This window comes from Rhincodon typus, chromosome 28, assembly GCF_021869965.1.
Source record: "Rhincodon typus isolate 14 chromosome 28, sRhiTyp1.1, whole genome shotgun sequence".
NCBI classification, from domain to species: domain Eukaryota; kingdom Metazoa; phylum Chordata; class Chondrichthyes; order Orectolobiformes; family Rhincodontidae; genus Rhincodon; species Rhincodon typus.
This window is the reverse complement of record NC_063359.1, coordinates 16,661,603-16,683,829: the sequence shown is the minus strand read 5'-3', so window position 1 is coordinate 16,683,829 and position 22,227 is coordinate 16,661,603. Positions and strand designations below refer to the sequence as shown.

Sequence of the window (22,227 nt, the reverse complement as noted above, 5' to 3'; positions counted from 1 at the left end):
CCACCCACCGTCTGTCTCACACCCACCCACCGTCTGTCTCACACCCACACCCACACCCACCGTCTGTCTGCCTCCTCCTGTCTTTTTCCCCTCTCTGCCCCCCACCCCAGCCCCTGTCTTTTCTTTCTCCCCCACCCCCAGTCTCTGTCCATATCTCTACATGCCCCGGCTAGTGATGTTGCAGGGAAAAGTCTTGCCTAGTCTGTTGATGCTACCGTTTCTGATTTGGAATGAATTTGTTAGATGTTAAGCAGCTGGTACCTGAGTTGCAGATGAAATGAGGAAAAGTTCCTGGATAGAGTACTGGAGCAAAGCTGTGCTAATGGCACTCTGCCAAAGCCATGTCTTCTGAGCTATGAAGCCACGTTGTAATATAAGTGACAATGAAGACAAATCAGGAGAATGGTTATCATTTTAATGCAAATTTGGCCGTGATTTATGTCTGATTTCTTGTTTACTAAAATATTATGCAACAAATGAGGTGATCTTTCTTGCTCCATGATTAATTCTGAAAGTAGTATGTAAAATTATGGACAGCATTGTGGCTCAGTGGTTAGTACTGCCGCCTCACAGCTCCAGGCACCCAGGTCCAATTCCACTCTTGGGTGACTGTCTATGTAGAGTTTTCACATTCTCCTCGTGTCTGTGTGGGTTTCCTTTGGGTGCAGTCCATTGATGTGCGGTTTAGGTGGATTGGCTATGTCATTTACAGTGTCCGGGGATGTGCAAGCTAGGTGGATTAGCCGTAGTAAATGTGGGGTTATGGGGATAGGATGGTGTGGGAGGGTTGGGTCTTGGTGGGGTGTTCTTTGAAGGGTTGGTGCAGACTCAGTGTGCTGAACGGCCTCTCTGCAGTGTAGGGATTCTACGTTGATTATGGTTAAAAAGTTGTTCACTCTGATGGACTCCATCTGTGCTTCTGGGGAGTGTTTTTTCAAGGCGCATGCGATGCGGGAGCCTGATTTCCTGCAAGTGTTAGCATTCTGCTTCAAGTTGGCAAGACTAAAATCTTCCAACCACCACATAAAGCCAAAGATCTGCAATAGAACCCCACTGGTTATCAGCTCAGGGAGGAATTGGCAATTTTTTCCTTAATCTAGAGATGTATTCGAAAATCTAGCATCATTCCATTTCAACAAAGAACAGGATGGGATCATGATTAATCCCTTCATAATATTTTCCAATGTGTTCTTTTGGATACTAGTTCACTTGTTTTATTTTTCTATTGAATTCAGATTGAAAATGGAATTTTACTGCCATCCCTGCAGTCAGCTTTACCTTTCTTGGACCTGCACAGCATTCCCAGGCTGGAGTTCCACCAATCTGTATTTGATGAACTACGAGAAAAACTGCTGGATAAGGTTGCCACCATAGCATCAGAGGGAAAAGATGGAGACAGGTAGAGTTGCATAACATGTATGATAATGTGACACTTAGCCAAATTAATTGTTTATTTCCTTCTTTAGGTTTTGTTTAATTATTGAAACTTAGTGACCTTACAATCTGCAAACACCGTGCCAGAATAAATAGAACTTTAAAAGCTGATCACCAATGCATCCCAGTGTCTGTTGCCATCTTTGTCAACGCTCTTGGATGAAAGTAATTGGACACCGTTGATTTGATCCTATTCCTTTCTCCAATGAGACTTTTTTAATTGAAACTAATTTCTTTGAGTTCTGTATTCTCACTAGATCTTAAATAATTCAGAGAGACTTCTTGTGTCTTTCTCTGCGAAGAGTCATAGAGATATACAGCATGGAAACAGATCTTTCAGTGCAACTCTTCCATGCTGACCAGATATCCGAAATAAATCTAGTCCCATTTGCCAGCACTTTGGCCTATATCCCTCTAAACCCTTCCTATTTACATACCCATTCGGGTGCCTTTTAAATATCGTAATTGTACCAGCCTTCATGACTTCCTCTGGCCGCTGATTCTGTAGATGCACCACCCTCTGTGTGAAAAAGTGACCCCTAAGGTCCCTTTTATATCTTTGCTGTCTCACCTTAAACCTATGCTGTGTAGTGTTGGACTCCTCCCCCCCCCCCCCCCCCAAAAAAAAAGGGAAACGACCTTGTCTATTTACCCTATCCATGCCCCTCATGATTTTATAAGCCTCTATAAAGTCACCCTTCAGCCTTTGATGCTCCAGGGAAAACAGTCCCAGCCTATTGAGCCTCTCCCTATAGCTCAAACCCTCCAATCCCTTGTAAATCTTTTCTGAACCCTTTCAAGTTTCACAACATCCTTCCTATAGCAGGGAGACCAACATTGCACGCAGTATTTCAAAAGTGGCCTAACCAATGTCCTGTATATAGCCACAACATGATCTCCCAACTGTGATACTCAATGCACTAACCAATAAAGGCAAGCATACCAAACACCGTCTTCTCTATCCTATCTACCGGAGACACCACTTTCAAGGAACTATGAACCTGTACCCCAAGGTCTTTTTGTTCAGCAACACTCCCCAGGACCTTACCATTAAGTGTATAAGTCCTGCCCTCATTTGCCTTTCCAAAATGCAGCACCTCATATTTATCTAAATTAAACTCCATCTGCCACTACTTGGCTCATAGGGGCATACTTGTTTAGCTTCTGTACCATTTCTTTATATGATAAATTCTCCTATCTCTGCCTGTAATGGACTATGTTTGTTTTTGCTAATTGCTTTCTTTTTTCCAATTTTATTTTATATGGAAAACAAAAGTCGGTGACGTGACCACTTGAGCCTCTTCCGCCAATTAATAAAGATCATCCTTGATCTGATTTTAACCTCAACTCTACATTACTGCATACCCCCAATAATCTTTCATTCCATTGGTAATCAAGGATCTGTCTATCTCTGATATAACAAGGTGTAGAGCTGGATGAACACAGCAGGCCAAGCAGCATCAGAGGCTCAGGAAAGATGACGTTTCGGGTCTAGACACTTCTTCAGAAATGCGGGAGGGGAAGGGGGTTCTGAAATAAATAGGGAGAGAGGGGGAGGCGGATAGAAGATGGATAGAGGAGAAGATAGGTGGAGAGGAGACAGACAGGTCAAAGAGGCGGGGATGGAGCCAGTAAAGGTGAGTGTAAGTGGGGAGTTAGGGAGGGGATAGGTCAGTCCAGGGAGGATGGACAGGTCAAGAGGGCGGGATGAGGCTGGTAGGTAGGAGATAGAGGTGAGGCTTGAGGTGGGAGGAGGGGACAGGTGGGAGGAAGGACAGGTTAGGGAGGTGGGGACAAGCTGGGCTGGTTTTGGGATGCGGTAGGAGGAGGAGAGATTTTGAAGCTTGTGAAGTCCACATTGATACCATCGGGCTGCAGGGTTCCCAAGCGAAATATGAGGTGCTGTTCCTACAACCTTTGGGTGGCATCGTTGTGGCACTGCAGGAGGCCCAGGATGGACATGTCGTCTGAGGAATGGGAGGGGGAGTTGAAATGGTTCGCGACTGGGAGGTGTAGTTGTTTAGTGCAAACCGAGCGTAGGTGTTCCGCAAAGCGGTCCCCAAGCCTCTGCTTGGTTTCCCCGATGTAGAGGAGGCCACAACAGGAACAGTGGATACAGTATACCACATTAGCAGATGTGCAGGTGAACATCTGCTTGATGTGGAAAGTCTTTTTGGGGCCTGGGATGGGTGTGAGGGGGGAGGTGTGGGGGCAGGTGTAGCACTTCCTGCGGTTGCAGGGTAAAGTGCTGGGTGTGGTGGGGCTGGAGGGGAGTGTGGAGTGGACAAGCGAGTCACGGAGCGAGTGGTCCCTCCGGAAAGCAGATAAGGGTGGGGAGGGAAAAATGTCTTTGGTGGTGGGGTTGGATTGCAGATGGCGGAAGTGTTGGAGGATGATGCGTTGAATCCGGAGGTTGGTGGGGTGGTACGTGAGGATGAGGGGGATTCTGTTTTGGTTGTTATTGCGGGGAGTGGGGGTGAGGGATGAGTTGCGAGAAATGCAGGAGACACGGTCGAGGGCGTTCTTGACCACTGAGGGGGGGAAGTTGGGGTCCTTGAAAAACAAGGACATCTGAGATGTTCGGGCGTGGAATGCCTCATCCTGGGAGCAGATGCGGCGGAGGCGAAGGAATTGGGAATAGGGGATGGCATTTTTGCAGGAAGGTGGGTGGGAGGAGGTGTATTCTAGGTAGCTGTGGGAGTCGGTGGGCTTGAAATGGTTATCAGTTTCCAGGTGGTTACCAGAGATGGAAACAGAGAGCCCAGGAAGGAGAGAGAGGTATCAGAGATGGTCCAGGTGAACTTAAGGTTGAGGTGGAAGGTGTTGGTGAAGTGGATGAACGGTTTGAGCTCCTTGTGCGATCTCTGCCTTGATAGTATTTAAAGATATTTGGTCCCTGCCTTTTGAAGAAGAGATTTCCAATAACGGTCAACGCTTTGATTTTCCCCTCATCTCTGTCAATTATTTTGAGGATCAAACTTAATATTTTGCTGTTATACTTTCCTTGATATTATCCAGTGCTGAATTATTTTAGTGTATATAAGTATAAACTTATTGTGTTGTTACCAAATCATGTTTAATAAAATTCTGATGCTGAACGGTGTTTAATATTGGCAGGAAAGCACTAAAAAATAGTAACCTAAATTATGAGATAACAAGGTGCAGAGCTGGATGAACACAGCAGGCCAAGCAGCGTCAGAGGAGCAGGAAAGCTGACGTTTCGGGCTTAGACCCTTCTTCAGAAAAGAACCTAAATTATGACTGTCTTTTGATTAGCAGTACCTCCTTCTGAGGCATCATTCTCTTGTGTGCGTCTTCGCTGCCATTTGGTTATTCTTGTCAACATTTTTCCTTAGGTATAACAAATTAGAAGATCTCCTGGAAAAATGTTTTCCATTAGTCAAAGTTCCATCAATACAACCTGTAGTAATGTGCGTGATGAAACACTTACCTAAGGTCAGTCACACAATGTTACAGAAGTTTCAAATCTGAGCTCGAGAATTTCTTTATCATAATTTTTATCAACTGATAAAATCTTCAACTTAATATAAAATGTTTTAGTTGCATCATGCTGATTATATACAATATTTTTGCTTCTGTTACTTCTAACTCACCTAATCTTCACCTTGTATTATTGTAATGGACCGGAATTGCACATATTTTCACAGGTACCAGAAGAGAAATTAAAACTGGTGATGGCAGATAAAGAGCTGTACAAAATCTGTGCCACTGAAGTGAAACGTCAGATCTGGCAGGATAACCAGGCATTGTTTGGAGATGAGGTCTCCCCATTGTTGAAACAGTACATCGTTGAGAAAGAAAATGCCCTGTTCAGCAGTGAGCTGTCAGTCCTGCACAACTTCTTCTCCGCATCCCCCAAAACTAGACGTCAAGGAGAGGTACGAGACAGGATGTGTAGAGGGAGTATTTCATTCATATTTCAGAGACTTGTTCACCTCTGTTTTATATCTGGAGTTTTTGTTCAACCAAATCCTTGCATGTTAGTCTCATAAAACTTCTCAATTTCTCTCAAATTTTTTACACTCTTAGCAATTAAGCATGTTTATACAGTAACAATTGCTTTATTCTTCTATATTATTGGAGTCTGTAAGGACATTTTAAAAAAATTTGAGAACCAATTTTCTCTGGTACCCTGGAATTCTTATTACTAGGGACTCCGACAAGTTCCTGCAACTTCCTGTTCTTATTCTGAATTTTCCAGATGACACCCTTCATGGGAATATGGTAAAAGTCACATAGTAACAAGTCAGCAAGGACAGAAATTTGATAATTACTTCCTGATGGAAGTCTGAAGTTCTCACAGATAACTGAGATCTGTCTCCCACCTCCCTTTGAAAAATCTATGCTATAGATGTGGGGAAATGGTGGTCTAGTGATAATTCGTATACCTCACTGCAGTAGAACATTGAAAATCAAGACCTACTGTTCCTGGAGTTGTCTTAGAAGTGAAAGGTTTTATACAATTATTCAAAATTCCCAGTTCACCTGTCTTTTAGACCCAAGTTGACAAAATTGAGATTGCTATACCCAACAAGAATTACTACATATTGCAAATAAACAGATTACAGCTACAGGTAAACAAGCATGAACCATCTACACATAACTAGTTAAGCTGGTAGTTAAGTAGCAAATTACTTTTTCCTTTGCAAACCTTCAAAGCTTTGTTTGTTTGAAGATAAACCATCTTTGTTTCTAATATTTTCATGATTCTGTTTCTCTTGTATGTCTAGGTTGTTCAGAAATTAACCAACATGATTGGGAAAAATGTAAAGCTGTATGACATGGTTCTCCAGTTTCTACGCACTCTGTTCCTGCGGACAAGAAATGTACATTATTGCACTCTGCGTGCAGAACTGTTGATGTCTTTGCATGATCTAGATATCAGTGAAATATGTTCTGTGGATCCTTGTCACAAGGTACAGTGAGATTTTGGCAGGTACATTGTGTGCATGCACTTCAGCTGAAAGCTGATCTCCCATTCTTTTTACTGGAACATTGTTTTAAAGTGAGAACTGATGATTCTAAGACCATAAGCCATAGGAGCAGAAATTAGGCCATTTGTCCCATCAAGTCTGCTCTGCCATTCAATCATCATTGATCAGTTTCTCAACCCTATTCTCCTGCTTTCTCCCCATAACCCAAAACAATCAAGAACCTATCTATCTCTGTCTTAAATATACTCCATGATCTGGCCTCTCCAGCCTTCTGTGGCAATGAATTCCATAGATTTGCCACTCTCTGGCTGAAGAAGTTTCTCCTTAGCTCTGTTCTAAAGGGTTTTCCCTTTACTCTTAGGCTGCGCCCTCGGGTCCTAGCCTCTCCTGCCAATGAAAATGTCTTCCCAACATCCACTCTGTTCAGGCTGTTCAGTATTCACTAAGTTTCAATTAAATCCCCCCGTATCTTCGTAAACTCGATCGACTATAAACCCAGAGTCCTCAAACCTTCCTCAAATGTTCAGCCTTTCGTTCCTGGGATCGTTCTCACGAACCTCCTTTTGACCTGCTCCAGGGCATCCTTCCTGAGGCATGAGACCCAAAATTGCTCATAATACTCTAAATGTGGTCTGACCTTTATAAAGCCTCAGAAGTACATCCCTGCTTTTGTATTCTAATCCTCTCCGAATAAATGCCAACATTGTATTTGCCTTCCTAACTACTGGCGCAACCTACAAGATTACCTTAAGAGAATCCTGGACTAGGACCCCCAAGTCCCTTTGCACTTCAGATTTTTCTCCCATTTTAGAAAATAGTCTATCCCTCTATTCTTCCTACGAAAGTGCATGACCTCGTATTTTCCCACGTTGTATTCCATCTGCCAGTTCTTTGCCCACTCTCCTAACTTGTCTAAATCCTTCTGCAGCATCCCTGCCTCCTCAATACTACCTGTCTCTCCATCTATCTTTTGTATCATCTGCAAACCTAGCCAGAATGCCCTCAGATCCTTCATCTAGGTATAAAGTGTAAAGTTGTGGTCCCAACACTGACATTTGTGGAACACCACACATCACTGGCTGACACCCTGATAATGACCCTTTTATCCCCACACTCTGCTTTCTGCTAGACAATTTTCTATCCATGCTAGCGCCTTGCCTCTAACACCATGGGCCCTTATCTTACTCAGCAGCCTCCTGTGCAGCACCTTGTCAGAGGCCTTTTGGAAGTCTAGGTAGATAACATCCATTGGCTATCCTTGGTCTAAGCTGTTTGTTACTTTGTCAAAGAATTCTAACTGATTTGTCAGGCGTGACCTCCCCTTGAAGAAACCATGCTGACTTTGCCCTATTTTACCATGCGCTTCCAAGTATTCAGAAATCTCATCCTTCACAATTGACTCTGAAATCTTAGCAACATTTGAGGTTAGGCTAATTGGCTTGCAATTTCCCGTCTTTTACTTTACTCCTTTCTTAAACAAGGGGGTTACATTAGCGATTTTCCAGTCCTCTGGGACCCTCCCTGACTCCAGTGATTTCTGAAAGATCACCACTAATGCCTCCACAATCTCTTCAGCTATCTCCTTCAGAACTCTGGGGTGTAGTCCATCTAGTCCAGATGACTTATCCATCTTCAAACCTTTCAGTTTTTCCAGCACTTTCTTCTTGGTGATGGCCATCATACTCATCTCTGCCCCCCAACTCTCTTGAATTTTTGGTATATTACTCGTGTCTTCCACCGTGAAGACTGACGCAAAGTTCTTATTCAGCCAATCCTCAGCCATTCCTTAGCCATTTCTTTGTTTACCATTACTACTTCTCCAGCATCATTATACAGTGGCCCAATGTCCACTTTTGCCTCTCTTTTGCCCTTTATATAACTAAAGAAACTCTTGCAATCTTCTTTTATGTAACTGGCTAGCTTACCCTCATATTTAATCTTCTCCCTCCTTATTTCTTTTTCAGTTGCCTCTGTTAGTCTTTGTAGACTTCCTAATCCTCTGGCTTCCCACTGCCCTTCGCCACATCATTTGTTTTCTCTTTTGCTTTCATACTGTCCTGACTTCCCTTGTCAGCCATGGTTGCCTCATCTTCCCTTTAGTATGCTTCTTTCTCCCAGGGTTGAATTTTTGCTGCATCCCCAGAAACACCCGCTATTGCTGTTCCAACGTCTTTCCTGCTAGGCTCCTCTCCCAGTGAATTTTGCTCAGCTCCTCCCTCATGCCCCTGCAGTTGCCATTATTCAACTGTAATATCGTTACATCTGATTCCAGCTTCTCCCTCTCAAATTGCAGAGTAAATTCTATCATATTACGGAAGCTGCCTCCTTAAGGGTTCCTTCACCTTAAGCTCCTTTATCAAGTCTGCCTCATTGCACACCACTAAATCCAGTGTTGCCTGTTCCCTAATGGGCTCCACCACAAGCTGCGCCAAAAAGCCATCTTGTAGACATTCAACAAGTTCCTTTTCTTGCGATCCACTACCAACCTGATTTTCCCAGTCCACCTGCAAATTGAAATCCCCCGTGATCACTGTAACCTTGCCTTTCTTACACACCTTTTCTCTCTCCTGGTGTATCTTGTGCCCCACATCCTGACTATTTGTTTGCAGGCCTGTACATAACTCCCATTTTGTTTTTTCACCTTTTGCAGTTCCTTGACTGGACCCACACAGATTCTACATCATCTGACATTACTTCATTTCTTGCTATTGATTTTAATTTCATTTCTTACCAATAAGACAACCCCACCCCCTCTGCCCACCTGCCTGTCTTTTCGATAGGTTGTATATCCTTGGGTATTTAGCTCCCAGTCCTGAACCCCTTGCAGCTCTGTGATGCCCATCACATCATACCTGCCAATTTTGATCTCTGCCACAAGCTCATTTACCTTATTTCGTAAACTGTGAGCATTCAGATATGGCACCTTCAGTCCTATATTGATCCATTGTCATTTGTTTAGCCAGTGTGCTTGAAGTTTGATTCCTAACCCTTTCCAAACACTCTGTCCTATTCTTAGTGCTGGAGCCTTTAATAACCTCTCCTGGGTTCTCCTTTCATTTTTTTTTCATACTTTTCCATGCAGTTGGATCCAACCCCACAGATGTTATCCTGCTGCTTTGTTTCCCATTGGCTATTATACTTCTGGAATTTTTACCCTCCACCCCCACCCCTTTCTAGTTTCTTACTGGAAAACAGCTAACAGTTTAACTTGTGAAAGTTTTTTTGCCTGTATGAAACCAGTTATTTCAGTCAATTACAAGTCCTGAATCTGAGGTCCCTCCTGTAGAGTGATCTTCATCCAGAAATGTCTCGGATTGTAATCCTAGTAATTTTTCTGGGATCTTACCTTCCTCTTACCTTGTTAGAGTTTCCAGCATCACTTTTAAAGGAAAAGTCATTGATCTGAAGTGTGAATTCTGTTTTTTCTCTCTACAGTTGCTGTTAGACATGTTAAGCATTTCCAGCACTTCCTGTTTTCAAGATTTTCAGTGTCTGCATTATTTTGGTTTTGCAATATAAACGACCATCATAAAAACCAGAAATTGAAAATTTTTAAAAATAAGTTTCTCTATTTACAGTTTACCTGGTGCCTTGATGCTTGCATTAGAGAGAGATTTGTCGATGCAAAGAGAGCTCGAGAATTGCAGGGTTTCTTGGATGGAGTTAAGAAGGGACAGGAACAAGTATTAGGGTGAGTGATCTCTTATTAAATAACTATCATTCATTATATAAGAGCCATCTGTTTTATGAATGAATCCCTGAGATAACACATTCTCTTTCCAGTGATCTCTCAATGATCCTTTGTGACCCCTTTGCAATAAATACTCTGGCTCTGAGTACGGTGAAAAACCTGCAGGAATTGGTTGGCCAAGATGCATTGCCCAGAGTAAGTACTGATAACCTAATTTTTCAAGGTTGCCATGAAGAATGCTGCAAGGAACAATGTCTTGACTAATCAGAGTCACCTTGCCAACCAATCAACATCCTTACGTAGTGTAAAATGTTGCTGCCTTTAAAATTTGGCATTCTTACATCTGTCCTCATGAGTGCAAGGCAAAAAAGCTCTAACTGCTTCGCTTTTTCATCAATACAATAATTATAATATTTAGTATGATTAGTTCAAGTATTATCTTTATAGAGCAAGAAAGCAGTGTTGCTCAAAAAGCTAGTTTTACTTAAAACAAGTTGCTTTGAGATTATTGGATTACTGAAGATGAGTAATTGTGGAATTCAACAGGACAGTCCGGACCTGCTCCTCTTGTTGCGCATGCTGTCCCTTGGTCAAGGGGCCTGGGATATGATTGACAGTCAAGTATTCAAAGAGCCAAAAATGGTAAGTTAGGAAACCAATCTGCTACTTTATGGTGTTGGTTGTTAACGTTCTACACAGTTACATTAATGAAATCCATTGTGACTCATTGTCTGAAATGATGCATTTATCATGAGATAAGTCCAATTTCTACTTAATTTGTTGAATTGTACAAAATATTTTTGTTATCTTGATTGCGTAACATCTTCGCAAGTACCCCTACAAGACTTGAATGTTAGTGTGTTGAGGGTCCTTTAGCACCCATATGTTAGGATAATCATGAAATATTCTTATCAATTAATAAAGGACAAGCTGGAATGGTGTGCTGCATAGCAAACAAATTCTAAATATGTGAAGATCGTTGCAATATTATTTATTTAATCTCCCTTTGACTTAGTGAAATTAAAACTTATTAGGTAAAATTATAACTACAGACGTTGATATCTCCAAAACTACTCCAAATACATACAAATCAGAAGCAGGCGTAGGTCATTTGGTCCCTCATGCCTACTCCACTGTTTAATAGGATCATGGCTGATCTGATTGTGGCCTCAACTTCAGTTTACTACTTATATTTCCATGACCTTGCTGTCTAGGGGAGAGAGTTCCATGACTTACCTACCTCTGAGAGAAAAAATATCTTCATCCCTGTCTTAAACAGGAAACCCCTTCCTTTTAAATTGTCTCTCCAATAAAGGGAAACATTCTTTAAGCATCCACACTGTTGAGTCCCCTCAGGATCTTATGTATTTCAACAATATCAAAAGAAGCATTTAAGCCACGCAAACATTTAGCAATCAGATGCGTCATCTGAGTAACATTTATGATTTATTAGTTTGTTATCACTTATGAAAGGGGAGAAATGTTATACTGCATTGTCATCGACTGATCCACTGATTGAGAGCTTAGAAAACTTTGGATTATTTTGAAAAATAAAATCATTAAACTTTAGCAGAGATAAGATGCCAAAAAAGTAACCAAGAGGCTTACATTTGATTTGATGATGTGTCAAAGAAGATAAAAGCAATACAATACAGCACAGGAACAGGCCCTTTGGTCCTCTAAGCCTGCGCTGTCATATTTTGACCTTCCATACTAAAGCTGTTTTCCCTACATTGTCCGTATCCCTCTATTTCCTTCCTATGCATGTATTCGTCTTGAATGCTGTTATTGTGTCTGCTTCCACTACCTCCTCTGGCAGTGTGTTCCAGGCACTCACCACCCTTCATGTGAAAGCACAAAGCAGAGATGATGCAGGAGGATTCCTTTATATGGGGTTTGCAGAGCAGGTCTGCAAAACTCTTTGGTACAGTATATTAATTTGATAGGATTAAAATAAGGATCCTGAACATTATTACATTCATAAACATTTTTTATTGTATATGGATAAATTTCCCTCTATCAAATGGGTAGTGTCCTAGTTCATACATCTTCACATGTTTCATCAGTGACCTTCCCTCCATCATAAAGTGAGAAATGGGGATGTTCAGTACCATTCGCGTCTCCTCAGATACTGAAGCAATTTCTATACAAATGTAGAAAAACCGAGGAGACAGCCAACCTCTGGCTGAAAAGTGGCAAGAAACATTCATGCCATAAAGTGCTAAGCAATGACCATCTTCAACAAGAGAGAATCTAACCATCACCCTTTGACATTCAATGATATAACCATCACAGAATTTCCCTTCAGCATCGTCCTTGGGGTTACCATTGATCAGAAACTGAACTGGACTAGGCATATACATACTCTGGCTACATGAGCAAAGGCTAAGAATCTTGCAGTGAGTTTTGTGCCCCTGACTCCTCAAAGCATGACCTTCTCAAAGCCTCAAACAGGGAAAGTGATGAAATTCTACCCAGTTGCCTCAATGAGTGCAGCTCCAACAACACTTAAAGCTTGATACCAGCCAAGAGAAAGCAGCCTGCTTGATTGGCGCCACATCCACCAGCATTCATTCCCTTTGCCAGATGCACTGCAACAACAGTGTGTATAATTTACAAGTTGCAGTGTAACAATTTTACCAGAACTCCTTAGACAGCGCCCTCCAAACCCACAATCCTTGACCTCTAGTAGGTCAAGGGCAGCACTTACATGGGAACGTCAACATCTGCAAGACCTCCTTCAAACCCCTCACCATCCTGACTTGGAAATAGATCACTGCTGCTTGAGTGTCACAAGATAAATTCCTGGAACACCTTCCCTATTGGCATTGTAGGTGTTCCTACACTAAATTGACTGCATCAGATCAAGATGACAGATCACCAGCATCTTCTCAAGGGCAGCTAGGCATAGGCAATGAATACTGACCCAGCCAACAAAGCCCACTTACCATGAATAAGAAACAAAATCTGTCACAGATCTCACTGGGCTTCCATCACAAATTTGCTGTTTTCTTTATTGCTTTCCTCTAGCTGAACTGGGAGGGACGGTTTTCCAGGAGAGGTGCAGTGTTATTTCTTGGTGATGGTTCATTATGATTGTTGGCCATGTAACCATGAAAACTGAACATCAAAACCTGACACTCCCAATATTCACACGTACTTCCAACAAGTTTTCCTAATTTAGTCTAAATAAATCATATATATTTACCTGTTTCATAATTTGGTTATGGGTCACTGTGGAGTTCCCACAGCTGATGGTGTATGACTTTGTAACATTTAGTGCATTTACTTTTTGATTTAGCACAGTGACCTTTTCTCACCCATATACTGTGACAATAAAATGCTATGTACCCTCTGTCTCAGTCTGCGTTTAGGCCACAAAGCCTTAGTGAAAATATGAGACTGGTGACATCAGCACCACAATAGACTTGATCATCATCATTTGGTTTCTAAATGGATGGATGGACAAATAAATGTTAAATATGTAAAATTGTCTTTGTGTTTAAAAAGTAAATTATTTTGTGTGTATAATCCACTTTCTGTTTATGACCTTTCTCTAGGAGATAGAACTGATTACAAAGTTCTTACCCAATCTGATGGCATTCGTCGTAGATGATCACAGTTTCAATGTGGACCAAAAACTGCCGACTGAGGAGAAGGCTGCAAGCATGTATCCCACCAACCTCCCAGAATCTTTTATCAAGTATGTCATTGTCCAGTTGTCAGTCTTACATTTATTTTAAAACTTCAGATGAAATGATCTCAGAACAATTCATAACATATTACACAATGTCAATACTCTGTAAATACTGTCACAAAGGGCTTGGGTAAAATATTGTAAAAGATTTGCAATTCGTTTCTTGATTTCGAGTGGCCAAGTTAACAAAGCCCAAAGTTAAATTCAGATTGTTTCTCAGTCTAATCAGTTTCATCAGGGGGATTGCAATTACGGGTAGAATTGTCCCACTTCTGAATATTGACGGCAAGAGAATTAACCCGTATTTCATTAAGGACCAAAAGCATCTGTCTCCATTAAACGGTGACATTTAGCTTGAAGGGCACCATTTCGCATCAAGAATGGGGAATGAGATAGGCATAGTATGAGGGCTGAACCTGTGTTGTTGGTATTATTTTGCAACGCGCCGTAGGCATCAGCCAGTTGAGCTAACTGTATAGTGAAGAAGAAAACCTCAAACATGAGTATTTATCTTGAAAGAAAAGGGAACATTGCTAGTACTATGTAATGAATATCTTTCTTAAAAAAAAAAGCTTCTGTGAAGCAGTGGCAAATTCCAGATTTGCTGATATCTGCCTACAAACTTGATGCAGGCTTGTCAATGAAACTTTCAGCTAATCCAGCATCTTTTCAAGTGCTGTTCCTTCCATAGGGCAGTTTTGGAATCTGTAAACTGGGCAAGTAACAGCACAGTTCTTCTGGCTAGAATGAAGTACCCTCCCTGAGCTGTGTAGAGTCCAAATCTGGAAGTACAAACAAGAAAATAAAATAAAATTTAAAAGATGTAAAGAAAGCAAAATATTGTACCTCATATGCTGCGTTCCAATCAAATTAACCTGTGGCAAAACAAAACATTCAGATTTCTTCTGTTACCAGGTTCGTTCTGGAGAATCGTGTAGCCTGTGAAATTGCACTGTACTATGTACTGCATATTACGAAACAGAGGAACAAGAATGCCATTCTCCGCTTATTACCTTCATTGGGTGAGTACTTGCAATTATTTTAGGTTTTTGTTTTAAATATTCCTTTGTAAATATTTTAGTAGCTCTCTTCCGCAGCTCTATAAGTTGTATATCAAATGAATACAAAGAAAATTGGATCCTTGGCCAATGGATTCTGATTTTCCAAGTGCATACATGGTGTACATACTACGGTTCAGGTTGAAAAGACCCAAGTGACACCTTGGTTTCTCAGTATCCATGTTATGACTACTAAATATTTACTTTACTGACTGTTGCAATGTTCAGGGTTTAATACTTAAGATGAGTTGTAAATGCTCACGTTTGTAAAAGTTGAAAGGATTCCAGTAAAGTATAATGGTGAGTGGTGACATCTTTGTGTTATACTCACTCCAACTCGGGAAAAGTATCGTAACAATAGTAAAATAGATTTGGTCCTTCCCAATTTTGGATGTGCCTGTAGGAAGCATTTGTAATAAAACGAGAGATGTGGGAGATCCTCAGCAGGTTCAAGCAGCATCTGTAGAGAGAGAAACAGTGTTTAAAGTTGTCAATCAATGGCTGTTTATCAAAATTGGAAGAAGTTGTTGATTTAACATTATCTTAGCAATGGCAGTGGCAGAGGAAGGAGGAAAGGAGAACAAGAGGAACCTAAAATAAGCTGGGAGGCAAGGATGATTAAGTCCTAAAGGACACTGATGACAAATGAACAAATAAATAAAGATAGACATGTGGAATTTGTTAATGGCAGCACCAGTAGCTGCTGTCTGAACTATAGGAACAGAGTTTATGATCTGAAATAATTGATTTCACTGTTGAATCAAATGTCTAATCAAAAGATGTGGCACTGTTCTTTAAGCTTCCACTTAGAACAGTGCAGAGAGGAGGGAGGGGGATGTGCAGTGAAAATGTCAAATGGCTGGAAACTCACAGTTGTAATCTAAATGGAATCGTTTTGCAAAGCAGTCACCCAGTCTGCATTTCGTTTCCCCAGTGTAATGTTGAGTACAATATACTAAATTGAAAATAAAATGATTAAATCACTACCCCATCTGGAAAGAATGTTTGGAACCCTCAACAGTGAACCTGGAGGCGATAAAAGAGCAGGTGTTCCATCTTCTGTGCTTGCAAAGGATGTGGTGTAGGGAGGGGAGCTAGTATTTTCAGTAGTGACAGTGTGGACCTGGGTTGTGAAAGGAATGTCCCTTTAAAATGCATAACGGAAAGTGAAGGGGGAAATGTGTTCCATTTGGGAGATGATCCATTAAATGCAAAGGCAGGTTTTGTGGAAGGCAGCAGCAAGGACTGTTCTGAGATCAAGGGGAGGAGGTGAGCATAGGTATATGAAGTGGTCATTTTCAATTGCATAATGCTGGCTTGAAGAACTAATCCATCACTGATTGGGGGATACTTGAGATAAATTACTACCATCACAAAAAACAATTTTTTTTTCTGCTATAGGATGTTGGTAACAAATTGAGATTAATGGAAACAATTGCTATATGCTTTTCTATGTATAATGTATGGTTGCAGATAGTTTTAATAGAATAGTAACAAATAGATTTTTAAAGTTGATGAATACGAATATCTCATGACACTAAAAGGTAAGGGAAAAGATTTCAGTTACGTGTTAGATTCAATCTTAGTTCATTATTAGGAAGCTATGTCTTTATGTGTTGCTCTTCGCAATAGAACTGCACAGAACACGTAATTCATTCTGAGCAACTCCAGACCATCTTCCAAATGTTTGTAGATGTTACAGATTTCACGGTCTCTCTAGCTGTACGTCTGACTTTGTTCATGTCTCCAGAATCCTAACTAAATTACGTCTGTCTTAATGACTATACCTAAAGATGTTTTTTTTTCTATAACACCAAATCAAGTTATTTGTAATGCACTTCAATGTACGAGGCATGTGCCTTATTTTGGGCATCATCATTCTGTGTTGCAGTTATGCCAGCAACTGTTTACATTGTTTTACATTAAGTAGAGTTTTGCAAATTCCAGAACCTGCAGATTCCAATACCTTTACCAAAATCATCAATATTCAAACCCAAAGTCTGAACCAAATTTATTTCATCTTAATTTTTCTGTAGTTAAGACAACAGCAGATCTATTAGTGATGTTTAAATATTCAGTGATAAGAGTTCAATGTGCAGACTAAATCAGCGGATTCAATGTCAAGGCAAAAATAACAACTAAGTACATTTACCGATTTTGGTTTTTTTGAATGAGCTTATATAAAGTAAGTCTTAGGCTATTAAACCATCGACGGCATCACAGCCAAGCGTATGCCTACATTTGACTGGCTCTGTACTTATGGATTTTTCAAAGGTGAACCACTGGACATTACTCAAAATCGATAACTTGGCTTTTTTGGGCTCACAACTATATCCTTGGTGGCAGTTGCATCATGAATCAAATTAGAAAGTGCTGGAGAAATTGATCGGGTCTGGCAGCATCTGTGGAGAGAGAAGTAGAGTTAATATTTCTAGTCAATAACACTTCCTCAGGACTCAATTTTATCAGCCCATTTATTGGTTAAGAGGAGATTAACTAACTTGGCACAGACCAGGAATTGAACCTGTGATCTTCCAGTATCTGTGGTTTAGTGCTGCATCGACCAGTGTCTTTACCCACTGCACGATCTGAAAATCTTTTCAAAATTCGCAAGTGTAAAATCGTTAAACTTTTTTTAGGAAATAAATTTTGATACTCTCTTTATTTTCAAGCATTAACAGGATCAGGTCTCAGTCTGATCATTGTCACGCCTCACCAGGGTAGCATATTGGAAATCAAGCCCCACTAATCCCAAAGTCAATACAAACGTTAAAGATTTTATCAACACATGTAAAATTCCCTAGTTTACCTGTCTTTTAGACCTAGGTTAACAGAGCATCGACAAGGTTTCTGTAACTGAGAAATTACTATTTATTGCAAATAAGTAGATTCTAGCTAAACGTAAATAGCTGTGAATTGTCAACTTAAAGCTTTACTGATTAAAATGTATAAAATTATATAAAACTTCCCCCTACACAGCCTAACACACCCACACACCAAAAAAAAGATTTTATGGGTGGAGGGTAAAACTGGGAAGGCAGTTCAATGATCCCTGTCCATTGGGTTTGCTGAGATCCTCTTGTCTTGCTAGGACTTGCTGCTCCTTGATTTCTCTTTGGGTGTTTTCACTGGTTTGCAGGAGACACAAAGGTTCATTCAAAAATTATAAACTGTGATTTGTGAGTGAAAAGCAACAGCTTACAGCAACTGGTGAAGGACGATAAATGAGCTTTCTTCATGGCAGAGAAAAAAACACCACTTCCCATTTCAGAGGTGCAAACGCTTCTGACTGTCTTGTTCACGCCCACAAATTGTTTATCTGGCAGGCAGAAGGTCTTTTCATAGACAATTGGTCATCACTCCACCAGACCAATCTGCTACTTTATTGGCCAAATCTCATTTTATATATACTGGTGCTAGTTCATCTGCAATTAAACCCACCCCGCCCAGCCCCAACACTGGTTGAACAAACAACAGCATGAACAACACATGCAATAAGTGCTGAGGTAACTCGCTTTTAATAAGTGCACTACTCCCTTCCACAATTCTTTATTTCTGAAATAGGTCTTTTCCAATTACACTCCACAATCAAAATACAGAAAATATAAAGGTGCGGCCTTTATGGCATCATGAATACATGTATGGAAAGAGGACAGTGGTTCTCGCTTCACAGTTTGAATATGTTCAATAACTTGCATTCACAATGAAAATGTATGGAAAGCACAGGGCTTGATGTCATTCTATAGCACCAACATAAGTGTTATTCTGACCAATTCCATTAGAAACAGATAGGAAGGTAGTTTCCGTTGTGGTGGACAGTGAAACCTCTGGTGTGATTATCTAGGTTTATATCAGAGCACATAGAATCATTATATTTAGAATTTTCTTTTTAACTTTATAAAGCAAAAATTGTAGTCTTTACTATTTTATATTATGCAGATGCTGGCTTCATCTTGAAATTGAAAGGGCTGTAATTTCAAATTAAATTTCTGTGTGAATTGAAATAACTAAATGTTCTTTGTATTTTATTGCAGTGGAAACCTACAATGACATGGCATTCAGTGATATTTTCTTACACCTATTTACCAGCCATTTAACGTTATTGATGGAGGAATTTGCTACAGAAGAGTTCTGTACTGCGCTATTTGATGGCTTCATCCTTACAACATTCTCCAGGTATAAAAACAAAAATTGTACGTCAAATCACTTTCATAGATTGTGTTGCAAGAAGATCTGTAACTGCCACATGCTGAGGCCATTCCATGACAGCAGCTAGCACAAATTTGTTCTTCAATTTCAATGATTTCCAGAAGTTGTTTCCAGAAATGAAATGAAGAATGCATGTGTGGCTCCAAATTCTGAGCCAGATTTTCTTGACAATCTTGGTCTTAATAGTGTTTGATAGCAATCTAGTGACAGAAAGTCAAGACAGCCCAAGCCTTGTGTTTCACTGCCTACCTAATAGCTTTAATCATCTTGTCTGGTTGTTAAGTCAGTTTTAATTTGACTAATGATGGATTGGAGCAGTGGGATTGCAGGTACATTCAAATCTGTGAAATTTAGAACTATTGGAGTATATTTTTGTGACAGCAGTTTTTATCTTCGAGTAATGTAGGTATTATTTGGTCAAATGCGACTTTTATCAGGAAGTAAGCTTATGACATTTGTTAACGTATTCTTTTCTTGTCAACCAGATTCATGCTTGTTCTTAATAGCCTCTCCATATATTGAATTTTTGGCTTTTTACACCGTTTATTTTCCTGGGTTGGTGGGGTGTTGGAGTGGAAAGTGCTGATTAGCTCAACTGACTGGATGGCATGTGGTTCAGAATAACGACAAGCACCATAAGTTTGATTCCTGTTGCAGCTGAAGTAGACTTGGTACCTGCCTTCGAACTCTGATTGAGAGTGGAGTGCAATGGCAAACTACCACTAACAAAATCTCCCAGGGAAACTACTCCGAATGAAGCATCACCTCGCAATGAGCCAAGGCCGAGCTTCCAGGACGACCACACATGAATTTTCCTTCGACCAGCTTCACCAGTGATTCCAATTAAAAAAACAAACCTTAGATCTTTCATAAGTAAGAGAGTGCCTTTATCTACATAAATGTAGTGAAGCAAATGAAGAACCAGGATCATGCAATTTTTATCCACTTTGAATTCTGGTCAGCGAATCAGTGAATAGTGATCTGATGAAGTTGGAAAAAAGGCTGATGGTACAATAAGTTGTTGGTCAGTGGCTCTTGCGGTGCAATCATATTGTCTCGGGCTCAGGTTCAAGATCCACCTGCTCGATGGGTGTCAGAATATGTCTGAACAGTGAGTTTTAAAAATATATACATAAAATGTCATGATTCAACTTAATGATACTGACATGACGACACTAAACAGATTCTGCTTCTGAACGTTTTGGTGTGTAGCTTGCATTTCAGAAAAGGAAGGCAGCAGTATCTTTTTTTTTTGAATTTCTCTTGTTCCAAAGAATGTTGCCCGAACAATCTTGAAGTAGTATAGTGCTTTATAGAACTCTGGACTATCCCAGAGTGCCTCATGGTCAATGAAGTTTTTTCCTAAAGTGTAGTTACAACTCTTATGTAGGGAAATGTGTATCATATGTAATGTTATATGGGTTCTTGTTTCTTGAAGTTGGAACAGCAATTTTCATTTTCTAATTCTCTGTAATGACCAGAATGTCCTCACTCGTGTTCTATTACAGTAAAGAAAATGTACACAGACATATCCTCAGACTGCTACTACATCTTCACCATAAAGTGGTACCTTCAAAAATGGCTTCACTGCAAAAGGCACTGGAACCTACCAAACAGGTATCTGTTTGTATAAAGATATGAAATGTGATATATGGAGGATGTGTTGGAGGCGAGGGGGATCAAGATGAAGATCAGAACTATGAATAAACAATATTCTTTTCATTCTTAAGGTGCGTTAATATCTGAGTAAGATTTTCAAGCTACTTTAAAACCTGATTGTACTCTCGTAAGACTGAGCTTGGCTGGGTTTCAGTTTGGGACAAATGTTGATTTAGATTGTAAGAGTTGCTACTGTATTGTTTTCAGACTGTAAGACAGCCACAGGTATTTTACTGAAGGAAAGTGCTGTGTAGATTTGTATACTTCACAACTTTGTCACAAGTGGGTTTATGAGTTTTGAGACAGGATACTAATTTAAATTAATTAATAAAAGTGTCTTCACTTGGATTGATTTAATGTTTGGAATTATTTAGCTGTATAGGCAGTAGAATCAAAAACATTCGTATATTCAAACTGCAGTTGGATGCTGCTATGGTACCAGGGATGTGAATTAGAAAGATCTCAAGTTTAAAAAAAGTTTGTGGTGCCTTGACATTTGTAAGCTTACTGCATTTTAATTTTGCATGCAGAGTGCTGAAGCAGTGAAGGACTTGTATACTCAACTTACCGAAAAGATAGAAAGTCTTAAGCAGAGCCCTGTGCAAACAGTGGAGACTCCGCCACTGGAGCTGCCTTTGAGGACTGTCTCTACACCTCCTGCCATCTGATACATTCACTTTACGACTTGGATTGACACATTGTTGTGCATTAATGATTGACTGGATCTGCTTGTTATTTCAAGGTGAATCGTGAAGCACAGTCACTACATTACCTATGAATTGTATCATCCTTTCTGCATTTTCGGAAAAGTGCAGCCCTGACAAGCGCACCATATTGCTAAAATTTATATTCGTCCCACAAAATGAAACTAAATCAAATGAACTTTGCCATTTGTGCTGCGACATGACATGTTGGACAGATGGTTCAGTGATCCACATTTTCAAGAAGCTGACTGTTACTACTTACAATACCATGAATGGATCAAAGCTTCTCAAAAGTCCAAATGACACAATTCCAAGAACTGTAATCAAATTACTGAAGGTCATTATCACTGCCGTTCTCTTTGGAGGCATTTTTCAATTATTTCTGCTGTTGTTGGTATTTCCTCATTCATCGAAAGAATAGATGGTTTAGTATTAACAGTCTGGAAGAGTAGTTCATTTGCTGACTCATAGATATCAGTAAAAATATAGATTCTGGATCTTGATCTTTTAAAACATTGTTCTTTTGTTTTTAAAACGGAGTCTAAATGGTTATCTGTTAAGTGTGCTACTGACAGGAACCACTTTCAGGATCCTGATAAAGCAAAAATGTGTGTATTGTACTTCAGTACATTGACTTAATGCTTCAGCAACAGTAGAATGTTGAATAAATAATTATATGTGTGTATATTTCAACATGAATAATGGAAAAAAATGTTCTAAAAGTTCATTTCATTTCTTATTTAACTAAGCAACAAAAGGTAGGTGCTTAAGACTTTGTATCACTTTTTAAAAAAAATAAAGTTAAAATATTGACATTCTA

At 40.1% G+C, this 22,227-nt stretch overlaps 1 protein-coding gene across 1 annotated transcript; it reads left to right on the top strand.

The window, feature by feature from the left end:
- The first annotated feature begins 307 nt into the window (after window positions 1–307).
- Window positions 308–22,227, top strand: nelfb (negative elongation factor complex member B). The gene is made up of 13 exons (XM_048613692.1): window positions 308–405; window positions 1,236–1,399; window positions 4,791–4,890; window positions 5,103–5,333; window positions 6,186–6,371; window positions 9,968–10,080; window positions 10,173–10,275; window positions 10,627–10,722; window positions 13,641–13,783; window positions 14,693–14,799; window positions 18,870–19,011; window positions 20,553–20,661; window positions 21,234–22,227. The coding sequence occupies exons 1-13, from the start codon at window positions 403–405 to the stop codon at window positions 21,369–21,371; spliced, it is 1,635 nt and encodes a 544-aa protein (XP_048469649.1). The 5' UTR covers window positions 308–402; the 3' UTR covers window positions 21,372–22,227.

Excerpts from the sequence above, each read along its gene's own strand:
- nelfb (XM_048613692.1), top strand. Across the intron at positions 4,891-5,102 it reads TGATGAAACACTTACCTAAG|GTACCAGAAGAGAAATTAAA; the intron begins GTCAGTCACACA and ends ATATTTTCACAG. Across the intron at positions 13,784-14,692 it reads CTCCCAGAATCTTTTATCAA|GTTCGTTCTGGAGAATCGTG; the intron begins GTATGTCATTGT and ends TTCTGTTACCAG.